We start from the raw sequence: 14,777 nt of genomic DNA on the forward strand, positions 1-14,777 counted from the left end.
TGGGGTCTGTGCCTGGCCTCCAGACCTGCACCTTCTTCCTGGTCAGAATTGACACTAACCCAGGATGGCTGCCCTGCCCAGCACGTCACTGTACTGCTAAATGTCAGGAGGATGGAGAGTGCATGAATGTGCATGCAGTCTGCGAGAAAGACAGATATGGGCAGAGAGAGAGGGAGAGAGGAGGAGACATGCATGAATATGTGGTTTGTGTGAGAGAGGAACAGATGCATTTGGGAGAGGGAGATGTATGTGTGTGTAGTGTTGTGTGAGAGAGATGCATGTGTGTCTGTGGTGTGTGCGTGTGTACTACAGAGTGAGTGTGATGTCGCCTGGCCACCTTGCTATATTTTTCCTTGTACTGGGGAATACTCCCTGTTATTAGACAGCAACAGTATCATGTATGTGCATGAGTGTGTGAAATCAATATTCTGTGATCTCCAATCAGGACCAGCAGGACATAGCTGACTTCTCAAGGAAAGCCTGAGGTTGTCCGGGGCAGGGGGGTGAGGGAAGCAGCACTGACTGTAGTCTCTCTAATTTTGTGTTATGCCATCCCCCACCCACCAGCAAAAATGTTGCGTTAAGCCACACCCCCATGGGAGCTATTTCGTCAGTGTTGCCCACAACACTTTATCAAAATTCTACACGTGGCCACCAGTCCAAGTATGTCAGTGAGCCCTGAATTAAGGATGCAATCCTAAGCACACACTAAGTTGGGAAGTAAGCTCAATGAGACTTACTTCTGAACAACCATGCACAATCTGTCAATGTTCAAACACACAACTTTTTAAGCTTACCTCGCCTAAAAAACCAAGATAGAAGAGGGGAAAACTACACAGTCATGACTTTTTCTGCTAATTCTTATTAAATGAACTTTGCATTCCAAATACCTCAGTACGATGCCCAACCAATGTTTTGAAGCAGTGCTGTGTATCCAGGTCCCACCATTTGACTAGAGTGTCTTTTCCACTGTCAAAAAAAAAGGTTCAACAATGAAAGGCAACAGTTTTGCCCTACTTAATCTATTAGATTACTATTAGGCACTCTGGGTTCAATCTCACTCCTTCTGTGGTAGCTACCACATGACTACAATATCAGGCACACTACATGAATTGAGCCAACGTACACCTGCTTCAGGAAGGGGAAAAGCTAGAAAACAGGGTCATGTATACCTTAACTTTGATGTAGTACAGTGTCAATTTCCACCCCGACAAACACAAACCCTTTGAATTTCAACTATCCCTTCATAATACCCTTGATATTCATTTACTGAATAGTCATACTATATATGAAAGTTCACAAGAGACTGACTGCAGCAGTATCTTATCAGTAGAACAGGGAGGGGGGAATTATATCTGTTCCCTCAATTCAGTTATCATGGATAACTGGGACCAGAATAATAATATAAGATCATATATTTAAGGCATTAGCACAAAGCCAATTGATCCCTATATAACCAATGGAAGTGACACACTAGAAGAGGAATAATGTCATTAACCTACTGAGGCCTTTTTAATCCCAGATTTTTTAAATTTTTATTTGGAACTAGAAGTCCTGGCCCAGAAAAGTAGCCTTGTATTAAAGCGACTCACAGTTCCTTCTCATCCTATGGGGGAGTGCCAAAAGTTTATTAATAACCTTCACAATGCAGCCATACTTCGAATCCTTTTTAAGTATGGTGATTCTAAAGCCAGAAGTATGACATCCTGGGAAACTGTCCACTCACTAATTTCTGAGCATTATCTAACCTTTGAGATCCTGATCCATACTGGTTTATGCAAGTTTGGTATTTATCTTAACTATGAATAGTTTGGTGGACTACGCTTCCTAGTGAATCTGCTGACAAAAGGTGATCAGGCATCCAACAAATGTATCTTGGTATGGGAGACCAGACTTCAGAAGAGAAGTAGACTGGATATAGCTAGGCTCTAATGAAAAGAGGCACCTGCACTAGAAAAATTCTTGGTCAGACCTATTAGGGGTGCTCTTATGCTCTTTTGGACCAGGTGGTTCCCAACCCTGTAATTTTAGGACTCTGTGAATCTATAGTATTGTTTTTAAACAACTCTAAATGGCACCCATTTTATTATACCACCTAGGAGCACTTTTAAGAAATGTGCTTACATTATCTACAGTTCATGTAGTCAATGGAAGAGACGAGGAAATATTAGTCCCCCTTACATCAAGATGTATGGCAACAAACTAGATATTTTCATTCACACAACATTTTGGAGGAAGCTTACATTGATTTGGACCTCAGATAAGAATGCAGGTAGGTGGAGTAGTCCACAGTTCTACAAACATTTCCACTGCACAGTACGACTACTCACAATTTTACAAGCTGATCAAGGGCCGCCTTTAAATATATATATTTCTTTTTTTACAGTTTCAAGCCTGCCACAGTTTGAAAATGCCTCTGAAAATGATCTAGGAAGTGGTTTATGTGACTGTGCACTGTCCCTTCCCGGAAAATTATACAGAAAAAAAGATGGCTGACAATGTACCAATGGGGACAGAATTTTCCCCCCATACACTTACACAGGATTACACAGACACCACACTTTCTAGCTGCTCAAAGCTGTAAAATACATTTTCTCTCAATGACAGCTCTTAAACAATTTTGTACGTATTTAAAAAAATAATTAAATGTCTTACAGTTTTGGTTAAACTGCAGGTTTTTTGGAACCCAGATGGAACAGAATTAATAGTGAAGACTTCCAAAACAGACACAAACCCTATTAAATCAATTTTATCCGTCCTTAACTAGAGGCTCAATAAACCTGACCTGCCGAGAACTGTAATGGGGGGGGGGCTAGTAAAGAACCTGGCAGACCACAGTACATGGCTGCATTCAGTTTGATGGGTCACAAGTTGTGCAGACGTGCAATGTTACTACAGAAAGATTTATAAAGTACTTAAAATCAATACATGTGCTAGATCAGGACATTTTAGCAGGTTTGCCTGAAGTATTCTAATTAGGCACCTTTACCTGGAAACCAATATATTCCTCTCCTTTAAAAATAGCACCTGTGTAATGGCATCCTTGTGGCCCTTCAGGCGGTACAAACCACTCTCATTTATCACATCCCAAATGATAATATCTGTGTCCTAGAAGAAGAAAGAAACTGAGATATAGCATATACTGCTGCCATAGCCATGTTCACTTTAGCAGGGCATTCAATCCATTTCCTGCCTCCATAACATCTCAGACAAAGTATGAAAAATATGCAAATACCAACCCACAATTCTATAGTTACCCTTGTCCTCATCTTTTAAAACACAAAAATATTTAAAAGCCAGATGCTTGATATCTTTGTGACCTCCTTCCTTCATTACATCACCTTTCCACAGCCCCTCAAAGCTGTTTACAATAAAATAGAAATTATCAACTAATTATAAAATTTGACAGCAAAAGATCCTCCTCAGAAGTTAAAAACAGGTTTTCAAGCTCACTTCTACCATTCAATTGGTTTAAAATACAGTTACTATATTAGTGCTTCCCTAACCCTATGTTTTGCCACTACTTTATCAAAACCACTCTATCCCTTCAGCTTTTGACCTACATCAGGGATTCCCAAACTGCAATCCGCAGACCACCAGCAGCCTGCAAGCTTCATTCAGGTGGTCCGTGGGTAAAAATGCAATTAAAAGTAATATGGCATCTAGCATTAAAAATCATAGGATTACAATTGCTACAACAGGGAGAAAAATCATTAAGTGATCCACCAAAACCCTCAGCAATTTTCAAGTGGTCCATGGGGGAAAGGTTTGGGAACTACTGACCTATATAGGTTTGAAGGACTCTGGGTAAACACTTTGTCATTCAACACTAGAGATCAAGCCAGCCTGGTCCAACATAAGAAGAGCCTATTGGATCAGACCAGTGACTCATCTTGTCCAGCATCCCATTCTCACAGAGGCCATCCAGATACTTATGGGAAGCACACAAGCAGGACCTGAGTGTGACAGCACTCTCCCTCCTGCTGTTTCCAGCAACTGGTATTCAGAAGCATACTGCCTCCGACAGTTGAAGTAGAATATAGCCATTAGGGTTAGTAGCCAGTGATAGCCTTTTCTTCCATGAATTTGTTTAACCCTCTTTTTACTCAAGGAATTATTTGGGGTTTTTTAACTGATTTTTTATTATTTAAAAACTATTATTTATAGCAGGCAAGCAATATTGTAAGCTGCATTTTGAAGGCTTTTTGTCTTGAAAAATGGGAGAAAGATACCTAAATAAACATTGAAACAGTAAAAACGAAAACCACATACCGTATATTCCGGCGTATAAGACGACTGGGCGTATAAGACGACCCCCAACTTTTCCAGTTAAAATATAGAGTTTGGGATATACTCGCCGTATAAGACTACCCCTGCTTATGACATGCAGGTACTTAGCAGGAAAACTGTCACTTATAAACATAAGGCTGTTTGTCATCAAACATGTAAACATAAAACAGTGCAAGTGGATTAAACTTTTCCTAATTCACTCTAAAGCTGAAAGGAAGGAAATTCCCTAACGGCTCTCAGGGAGACCGTGGCTGCGGCTCCTTTCGTTTTTTCCCCCAGTAAATTGCCTACAGCTTTCAGGGAGGCTGCGGCTCCTTTTGTTCTCTGGCAGCTGACGCAGCTCTAATCAGGAGCTTGCGATTGCGGCTTCCTGGCCCGCTCCGCGGCATTTTTTCCTGACTTCTTCGGCTTACTTACATAAGGAGCCTGTACATACGGCTTCCTTTGCCTCCTGAAGCTCAGTAACGTTACGGGAGACCGCGGCTGCAGCTCTCCCCCCCCCTACATAAGAAGCCTGTGCATATGGCTTCCTTTGCCTCCTGAAGCTCAGTGACGTTACGGGAGACCGCGGCTGCGGCTCTCCCCCCCCCCCACATAAGAAGCCTGTGCATACGGCTTCCTTTGCCTCCTGAAGCTCACTGACGTTACGGGAGACTGCGGCTGCGGTTCTCCCACCCCTACATAAGGAGCCGGTGCATACGGCTTCCTTTGCCTCCTGAAGCTCAGTGACGTTACGGGAGACTGCGGCTGCGGTTCTCCCACCCCTACATAAGGAGCCTGTGCATACGGCTTCCTTTGCCTCCTGAAGCTCAGTGACGTTACGGGAGACTGCGGCTGCGGTTCTCCCACCCCTACATAAGGAGCCTGTGCATACGGCTTCCTTTGCCTCCTGAAGCTCAGTGACGTTACGGGAGACCGCGGCTGCGGCTCTCCCCCCCCTACATAAGAAGCCTGTGCATACGGCTTCCTTTGCCTCCTGAAGCTCAGTGACGTTACGGGAGACACCGGCTGCGGCTCTCCCCCCCCTACATAAGAAGCCTGTGCATACGGCTTCCTTTGCCTCCTTACGGGAGACCGCGGCTGCGGCTCTCCCCCCCCTACATAAGAAGCCTGTGCATACGGCTTCCTTTGCCTCCTGAAGCTCAGTGACGTTACGGGAGACCGCGGCTGCGGTTCTCCCCCCCTCAGCAAGCCACCTAGAATTAACTGAGAGCTTGCGGCTGCTGCTCTCAGTATTGCTGCCACTTTACCTTTTTCACGGCAGCTCCAGAGCCTGCAGCTGCGGCTCTGTGTCAGAGCCCCTATCTGGGGGGGTTGCTCCGCCTCCCCCGGCTCATCTGCGGCATCTTAAGCCTACCGCAACTGCCTTTAGAGCCCGCAGCTGCGGCTCATTCTTTCCCTCGTTTGCTGAGCCCAATCGTGCTCTCGCAGCCCAGCGGCCCCAGAGTTTTGGTTTCAGACTGTTTTGTGCTTGCTGGTGCGTTCCTATGACCGCCATTGCTTCTTTATCACCCCAAGCTTCTCTGATTGGCCAATTTTCCCGCCGTTTTTTGCGGCCGCCATTTTATTTGTCTCTTTCTGTCTAGTCAGTTACAGTGCCAAAAAGGGGGTCTCAATTACACGGGCTGTAGTTTGCAGAGCCAAGGCTTTCTGGCAGCCCCACAGCGTGATTTACATAGCTTTCTCTCTGCTACTGCTGCTGCCTCTTGTGACTATTTGAATACTGCAACTGCTTGAAGCTGTTGATACTATACCAAAACTGTTTGACAAAGACTGTCCATACTATACAAAAGGCTCGGAAGTTTCAGCACCCGCCCTATAAGACGACCCCCGGCGTATAAGACGACCCCCGACTTTTGAGAAGATTTTCCTGGGTTAAAAAGTCATCTTATACGCCGGAATACACGGTAAGCATCAGCCAAAAAGTTTAGAGAATCTGATCCACTTCTACAGGACATTTTGTTAATCCAGGGGGTCATCCGGAACACACACACACTTACACTTTTTTACTCGGTGTCCTTGCCCTCCCAGTAACAGAAACCTGTCCCGTACTTCCTTACCTATTGGGCAACAGAGTAAATCTTCAATATTTCCTGTTCAGTAGATAAAGTGGTTTTTGAAATCTGCATTATGTGAAATCTGAACGAGAATATTTTTCTCAGAGGAATTTACTTAAACTCCTAAAGCCATGCTGATTATCTGAAAACAGGATAGTTAAGGTGAATTAAAAATTTAGCTCCAATTTTTTTCTGCGTAGAAAGGAGACAGATATTTTTTCTCCTTCTCTCTAGGCACCCCTAGCAGATGAGAGATCACTAGGCACGGGCTTTTCAGTGGTGGCACCCTGGTTATGGAATGCTCTCCCAAAGGAAGTTTGTTAATGCCTACACTGTGGACCTTTCAGCACCAGGTGAAAACCTTTTTTATTTTCCCAGACTTTTTATTCTCAGCACTAACTTGTCTCCCACATGCTTATTTGAGACTAGTTCCACACAAAGCCCTTTGTGGTTTGGGAACAGGATGCCTAAAAGATCATCTCACCCCTTACATACCCAACGGATCACTGTGCTCTGCAGGGAGCACCTTCTGTAGGTATCATCTCATCAGGAGATCTATTCTGTATGATGTAGAAATTGGGCCTTCAGTATGGCAGGACCACCCTTGCATCCTATCAGACAGGTCCATCTTTACTGTCTTTTCAGTGCCGATTGAAGACCTTTTTCTACAACCCCCTTAAGTGGAGATTTTTATCCCAGTCTGTATCTGTACTGGATTTGAAATGTTTTTATATACGTTTTTACTGCTAAAATGCTTTGAGACGTTTGATTTATTTGTTTTAGTTAACAAAATTTATATACTGCTTGATTGTAATAAAGCCTTGCAGCAATTTCCAAAAAATATTAAAACTATCAATTTTTAAAAAGTTGAAAACAAGGTATTTAAAAGGTAATAAAAATATTTAAAAGTTAACAAACATTAATTTGTAAGCTAAAATGAGATTAAAACATGTTAACAGCTACATGTCTGTAGAAGCTTGCCTAAATGAAAATGTTTTAAGCAGGTACCAAAAAGACTACAGCGAAGGTGCCTGCCTGATGTCAATAGGCAGGGAGCTCCAAAGTGTGGGTACTGCCACAATAAAAAATCAATTTGTTACAAGTTTGGAATCAGTATTATGTGGCACCTTTCAGGGCCGGCACCAGAGGACAGCCAAGTTGGGCCCTGGCCGAGGACCCCTGTAGGTGGGAGGGTAGTGCTCCCGTTCCGCAGCAGCATTGACTCCTGACCTGCCACAGATTGCAGAGAGGAAGCTCCCAGGAACTCCCTACACACTGCATGGGCTTCAATAAGCCTACACACATGCTCCACCCACCTCTCCCGTTGCTGTGAATGCTGTGCCCACTGCACGTGCATGCCTTCCAGCAACCAAGATGGCGGCAGAGGCTTCCCTAAAGGGGCTGATGCCCCGCCACCATCTTGGTTGATGACAGGCACATACATGCATATAGCGTAGCTCACAAGCATGCCAACAACCAAGATGGGGGGCATCAGCCCCTTAAGGAAGCCCCCACCTCCATCTTGGCTGATGGCAGGCATGCGTGCGCAGCATGCAGGGCACTCAAGTGAAGCAACGGGAGAGGTAGGTGTGGCAGACAGGCAGGCGCAGCAGCCCAAGGCAGGCTGGTGCCCAAGGGTCCAGTCATGCCTGGTGCTGGCCCTGGCACCTGTAACAGTGCCAGCTCTGCAGATCAAAGCAATTGAGTGGGCACACATGGGGTAAGACCATCCCACAAGTGATTCATAAATTAGATGAAAGAAAGAAATAATAATTAAAGACAAATTGCTGGAGGAAAACCTGCCTATCAACAGGTGTTTAACCTTTACAGCTAAATGTAACTTCCATGTCGAGAGGCAGCATACCTCTGAATGCCAGTTGCTATGCGCAAGCAGCAGAAAAGCTATGAAGTCACCATGTCCTGCTTGAGGGTTTCCATGAAGCATTTAGCTGATGACTGTTAGAAGCAGGATGCAGGTATCATCCAAAACATGTCACTTACTTCACTTTGAGCTACATTATCAACATACAGCTGACACACTTCAGTTACATCTGGTACCCACCAGTTATCCAAGTAATTCTCACCTTTGATCCTGAAGCCAGCTTCCCTCCCAGGTCATCATACTTCAAGGCAGTCACAGCAGCTTTATGACCATTGAAAGTGACATTTCCTTCACCACTTAGGAGACTGAATACACAAATCGATCCATCCTCATATCCAACAGCCAAATGCAGACCATCCGGGGATGGGCAAAGAGCTGTAACCTCCTGCTTTTTGCCCTGAAGGATGAGAATCTGCAAAGTGAAATGCAAGAGGCCTTTGTAGAATGGTATAACACAGTCATATTCATAAAAAAAATGATGGAAGGAGATAGCTTTTAATTAAATACACACTGCATGCCTTAGAGCTCTTCACGAAGATTTGTTAGCTACTGTTAACCTTTATACACTCACAGCTTTTTAAAGTGTGGCAAAGTGAGTATATAAAATCTATCACAATAAACAAAACAATAACGTAAAAAATAGCTAAGATTTTATAATGTAACAAAATGTGTAATGCAAAAATTTTGTTTTAGAAATGCTGTACAAATACCTTGTATTATATATCACAATCAAAGATAAAATTTAAGAGGTGCTGAAGACTTTTCTTTTATTCACTACCCACAGGGCATGTGATCATTCAGAATACATTAAATGTTAGCATTTTACAAAAACTTCATTGTATAACTTCATATAATGGGGGGGGAGAAACCCCAAACCCAAATACAGATAAATTAATATATTAGTTTAATATAAAATTATTTATTATTTTTGAAAAAACAAAAATATTAATAAAATAAAAAATAATTGCTGAGTGCTTGTCAATTTTCCAGTGTTTCTGCTGGATTTCTTAATTTAAAAAATATGAAGAACACTGCATACACATTTTTCCATATACCTTCATAAGTATGAGGCTAGGAACTTAATTTATGTCTAACTGACAAATGAACATTCAAGAAAGAAATCAGGAACAACCCTGAGACAGCCAGGTCCTTACAGGACGTCCTGCAGCTACAGTCCTGGGTACATTGTGTTTTAAAAAATAGGTAAATCACAATTTATTTCAACAATCATACATAATTTAGTGTTCCACCATAAGACAGCCTCTTTATGTGTTCCAGGAGCTGATGTTTCAGAACAAATGGTTGCTTTCAGCAAATAAATTGCCCTAAATATGCCAATTATCTCCTATCAGTCACCATAGCCTAACCCACTTAAAACTAGAAGAACCCATAAAGAACCTAAAAAAGCATTGAGAAATCAGTTAGGTCAGGACTTCCCAGGAGGATCCCTACGCCTGTGCAGCCTCCGAGACGGGCTCCCGCCTTGGATGAAACTTATCCAGGTTAAATCCAGTCAGAAGGCTCTTTTCTGACTGGGAATAATTTCTTCCGGTTAAAGAAGAAACGTGAGATTTCCCACTTTAGCTTTGTTTTGATTGTTGGAGTCTGGAATTCGTCAGAATTGTCTGTCTTCCAGCAGCTCAGACAGAGCGAGGATTTTTATGCTAGCTCAGCTGGATAAGTGACCCGTTTTTTTTTATACGGATTAACAGGCAAACATCCTCCTGTCTACATTCATCATTTTCTTATCTATACAGCTAAAGAGATTTGTCAAAGTAACAGCAATTGAGATAACCTAGGTGAGGTAAGACTTTCCTTTTTTTTGTTCGCAGAGCTAGGGGGCAAGAAAATATAAATAGCTTATCTTTTTTTTTTTTATTGCAAAAAGCTGACATGGAAAATGGCATTCTAAAGATTACAACGGGCGAGAGATTTCTGATTGAAGGAGATAAGAAATCTTTTTGATCTATGGTTGGGATTATTTTTCCTGATCTACTTTTTTTTTGACGAATCTGCTCATTCTCTCTGCTACTAGCTATTTCGACGCTGTGAACTAAAGCTGTTCTTACACTTTCAGGCAGATAAGAGATAAGGGCTGTCTAGCGTGTGACGTTAGTTTGTTGGAAAAATTAACTCCTTTGTAACTGGTTAAAGAAATAAGCTGCTCTTTGTTTGGGACATTGAAAATTGAAGGAGTTTTGTTCCTTTGGCTTTAAGAATGACAATTAAGAAGACCATGGATGTACAAGAAGGGACTTTATCTCTAGACATGTTTCAGAAAATAATGAATGGGATTAACTCAATAAAACAAGAACTGAGAAATAATAGACAAGCGTGGAGAATTGAATTTTACGAAATGAGACAGGAGCTGAAAGAAACTCAGGATTCTATGAGAAAGGAGAATAAAGATAGATCTGGAAAACAAAAAAAAGATGAAAGAGAAATTAAAGGCAAGGTTCAAACTAAGGAGACTGGCTTAATTATGGACATGAAAAAAGATTTGGATTTCCTGGCTGTGATGGATCCTGGAGACAAATATTACAGTTTGGAATTCAGCGCTGTCCCTGAAGGAATTGAAGAGATTGGAGATAAAGATATTATCGGTTCAAAAAAATTCTTGGACTGGAAGGATTTGATGGAACTTGAAATGGAGAAAGTTAACAGAATTAATCCCTGTCTTGTGTCAATGGAAAAACCTTCAAAAGATGTACTAGTGTATCATGTGGAAAAGAGGAACAGAGATGCGGCTTTGCAACAATACTTCAGTGATATGTTTGGATTTGATGGCAAGAAAATATCTGTGATGGAGGAAATTCCTACCAGACTTTTATTATATGACTATGACAGCAAGATTTTCGGGTGCGTAAAGATGGAAGATGGACCCAATATGGATAATGACAGAAGAGCGATTTAAAATCACTGGACTTAGTAGATTTGATGAGTTGGATTAATTGGCATGTTTATTTAGAAAAAAAAAATGATTGACATATATCTCAAGGATTGGAAACTTCTCTTTGACTTCTTGTGGAAGATTAAAATGATATGATGTTAATGAGATTTGAAACCAACTAAGATAACTGTTGGAGGAAGGTGATTTTATAATCTATTAAGAGATAGGTCTGTTACATATTATAGATTTATAGTTGAATTATAGTGTTTTGAAATTACTGGATTTAGTAGATTTGATGAGCCGGCTTAAATGGCATGTTTATTTAGAAAAAAATTGATTGATATATATCTCAAGGATTGGAAACTTCTCTTTGACTTTTTGTGGAATATTAAAATGATATGATGTTAATGAGATTTGAAACCAACTAAGATAACCGCTGGAGGAAGGTGATTTTATAATCTATTAAGAGATAGGTTTGTTATATATTATAGATTTTTAGCTGAACTATGACAAATCGGAAGTCAATATTTTTATATATATGTTTTTTTTTTTTAGTATTGTATTAGTTATTGATTTGTGTTGTTTTCTTTTTGTATTATTTTGGTTTTGAAAATTAGAATAAAAATTAATTGAAAAAAAAAGAGAAATCAGTTAGGTCAGACTATAGCAACCAGGTTGTTAACCAAAGCTTACTGGTCTATTACTCAAGTGCTTCAAAACCTACTCCTAGCCTGTTTCTAGCAGCAATTCAAGGCTTTGGTTTTGATCTGTAAAGCCCTAAACAGCCTGGGATGAGGATATCTGAGGAACTGCTTCTGCTGTATAAAATCGTCCACTTGCCAAGTTCATCAGAGACCCTACTCCAGATGAGGTCACCATGAGAACTTAGATTAGGGGTATTTTCCTAAAGACCTGAACAAGTACTTTGTCCTATTGCATTTCCTTTTTCTAACTTCTTTGTACTCTGGCAAACTGTGGGGTTTCACCCAAGTCTGCTAGTACCTTGTGAATAGATTTTGGCTACACAAGGATGCATACTTGGAGGAATACATTCACTTATCTGTATATACCAAATAAGGGGCAGAGATTGCTACCAAGAAAGAGATTGCGTTCAAAGAGGCTACTCTATAAGGACAGAACTAAAATTTCAACTCAAGTAGTGTATCTCAAATGTTTCCATGCAATATGAGTAGGCCTAGTTTTGCCCAGTAGAGGTAGTGGCCATAGATATATGCCAACAAGACCTTCTTAAACTGTGCCATCATCACACACCATCTCAGCTCAGTGTTACCACAACAATGGTAGCAGTCCACCACCTGCATCATTGCAACTTCCTATAATCCCTTTTAGCCACAAAACTATGAAACAAAGGAAGGACAAAAACAAAAATATACACCGAAGAAGCATGCCACTTTGGACTGCTGCATATTCTTCTCAAGTGTTAAAATAGCTGCTCACTTTCTCTCCTTTCCGAGTATCCCAGATGAAAACATGCTCACAGGCTGGCACTGCCACATAACGACCTTTCTCGCCCCGCAGTGTCACATAGACAATATTGCCTTTTTGGCTAGCAACCACTCCAAAAAGGGCAGTGGTAGTGTAGCGTAGATATTGCTTGGTAAGACCCATGGAGAGGTTTGCAGGTCCTTGCAGGTTCAAGTCTACACAAGAAAGGGCAGAAGAGAGAAGGGAAATGTTATTTCAGAAATAATACAGTAAAACGTTGCTGTAATGCGCTCACTGAACCGTGGATTCAGATATAATGTGGATATGACAATGTCCCCCGAGTTAAATAATCTTTATAGAACACGGCTTTTATTACAACATGGAAGCCTTTTAACATGGATGCATCCTTTGTTCCCCGACCCACACGTTAGGTTCTGAATTGGAAACGAAAAATACAATTATTGCTCCTTAGCCAATTGTTGGTTTTCTTCCACCTCTAAAAATTATTACAGAAGTATAACATTTGCAATGTTTACTGTTATTTAGAATTCATTACATAGGCTTGTTTCCAATGCTGCCTTAGGGTATATCTGCACAGGTGCTACCCACACGTTCAGTTCAGCTGGAACCAAATTATTTCCTTTTCTCCAAGTATCTCCACGCTGATACCAAGAACCTAGCCGTGCTAACTGCATAACCTACATTGGCCTCATAATGTACTCAGATCAAAGGAACAGGCAAGTGTACATTGGCACTCCCAAGCATCTGGAGTTGAACATACATTCAAACACTGGCTTAAGGAATATGGCAAGAAAGATAAGAAACCTTACTACAGAAATGCCAGTCCCACAGCAATGGTATCATTTAGACCAGTTTTCATTCTGAAGGTACACAAGGCCACCACTTGCTGACGCTAAGCAGATCTGGGCCTGGCCAGTGCCTGGATGAAAGACCACCTGGGAACAGCATGTATACCAACTTGGGTTCCATGATGGAAAAAAACAGAATATAAATGTAAGAAAGTAAAACACATTCTAAAAAAACGAATGTCAGCGGCTCGTATTTGTTGGGAAACACAACACTGATTTCAAAGCCTGTTACCAGTTACTGGAAACTGCAAGAGGGGAGAGTGCTGTTGCGCTCAGGTCCTGCTTGCGGGCTTCTTATAGGCATCTGGCTGGCCACTGTGAAAACGGGATGCTGAATTAGATGGGCCACTGGCCTCATCCAGCATGTTCTTTTGACCTGGAGAGCAAGCAGTCCTATTCACATGTACTTGCATGTAAGGCATATCTGTGCCAATGGTGGAGCAGGCCACACTTCTAGTCCCACCCCCACTGCCAGGTCTTCTTCCTACTACAGCTGCATTTTGAGCATAGTTGTCTGCAGAAAAATGTCAGTTAGCACCTATTCACCTATAAGGCTCCTCACGATTAGAATGTTCACTTGCACGGGTGTCCCAATCACATGGAGTCCCTACACTTGAGTCAGCACTCACACACTGGGATTTCTCTGCAAGCAGCTGCACAAGATGCAGCTATTGCACAAAAAAGACCTGATGGCAGGGACCAGACTAAAAACACATGCTGATCTGCCATCCACGTGGATATATACTCAACACATAAAACACGTGGATGTAGCTAGCGTGATGTGGTGGATGTGGCTAGCGTGATGCGGTGGATAATGCGCTGGCTTTATACCAGGAAAAAACGGGTTGTAGCTCAAGTGAGCTCAATCTTCAAAGCTCACTTGGACCACCCTGAGCCAGTTTCTCTCTCAAGCTAACCTACCTCACAGGGTTGCTCCTTGGTCAAAAAGTGCGCGGGAGGAAAAGAGCCAGGTACACCACTCTGAGGTCTTCGGAGAAAGGTCAAAACACAGATATGATCTATTAACGAAACCCCTTCCTCCTCCGAATCCACGATAGCCGGGTTCTCTCCCCATTCATCACTCAGAGGGCTAGAGAAATATACTCTACACTGGTTCAGGAGCGCTCTCCCACGCTTCAGTTGAGAGCTGACTTAAGGCCTCACCCAACAACAACCCCACACACGCATACGTTCCCCGCGCGAGCGCTCACCCGTCTGCGCCCACCATCAGCGACAGACTTTTCTTTCTACGCGGCACGTGCTCCCCGTGGGGTAAGGGCTAAGGGAATAACCGCCAATCAGAAAGGATAGGAAAGGGAAGAGGCGGGACGAGGGGAACCGGA

The 14,777-nt window shown here is 42.2% G+C and overlaps 2 protein-coding genes across 6 annotated transcripts in view; one reads left to right on the plus strand and one right to left on the minus strand.

The window, feature by feature from the left end:
- The window catches only part of WDR3 (WD repeat domain 3), a 56,403-nt gene that overhangs the window by 40,554 nt on the left and 1,072 nt on the right, over positions 1–14,777 (minus strand). For 2 of the 5 annotated variants that reach the window (XM_061637864.1, XM_061637845.1), the window contains exons 1-5: positions 14,356–14,639; positions 12,578–12,780; positions 8,432–8,641; positions 2,990–3,108; positions 891–969 (exon numbers count right to left, since the gene is read on the minus strand). In XM_061637864.1, coding sequence (XP_061493848.1) covers positions 891–969; positions 2,990–3,108; positions 8,432–8,641; positions 12,578–12,748 — 579 coding nt within the window. In that variant the 5' untranslated portion in view covers positions 12,749–12,780; positions 14,356–14,639. The other 3 variants (XM_061637860.1, XM_061637856.1, XM_061637852.1) reach the window with 2 other exon arrangements.
- On the plus strand, positions 9,682–11,342 carry LOC133384798 (uncharacterized). Its single transcript, XM_061626566.1, has 2 exons — positions 9,682–10,028; positions 10,118–11,342. Exon 2 carries the CDS (start codon positions 10,448–10,450, stop codon positions 11,141–11,143), a length of 696 nt encoding a protein of 231 aa, XP_061482550.1. The 5' UTR covers positions 9,682–10,028; positions 10,118–10,447; the 3' UTR covers positions 11,144–11,342.

The sequence above is a fragment of the Rhineura floridana genome, chromosome 1, assembly GCF_030035675.1.
Source record: "Rhineura floridana isolate rRhiFlo1 chromosome 1, rRhiFlo1.hap2, whole genome shotgun sequence".
Lineage (NCBI taxonomy): Eukaryota > Metazoa > Chordata > Lepidosauria > Squamata > Rhineuridae > Rhineura > Rhineura floridana.

Bases quoted from the DNA above. Each gene is read 5' to 3' on its own strand.
- LOC133384798 (XM_061626566.1), top strand. From the start codon at position 10,448: ATGACAATTAAGAAGACCATGGATGTACAAGAAGGGACTTTATCTCTA.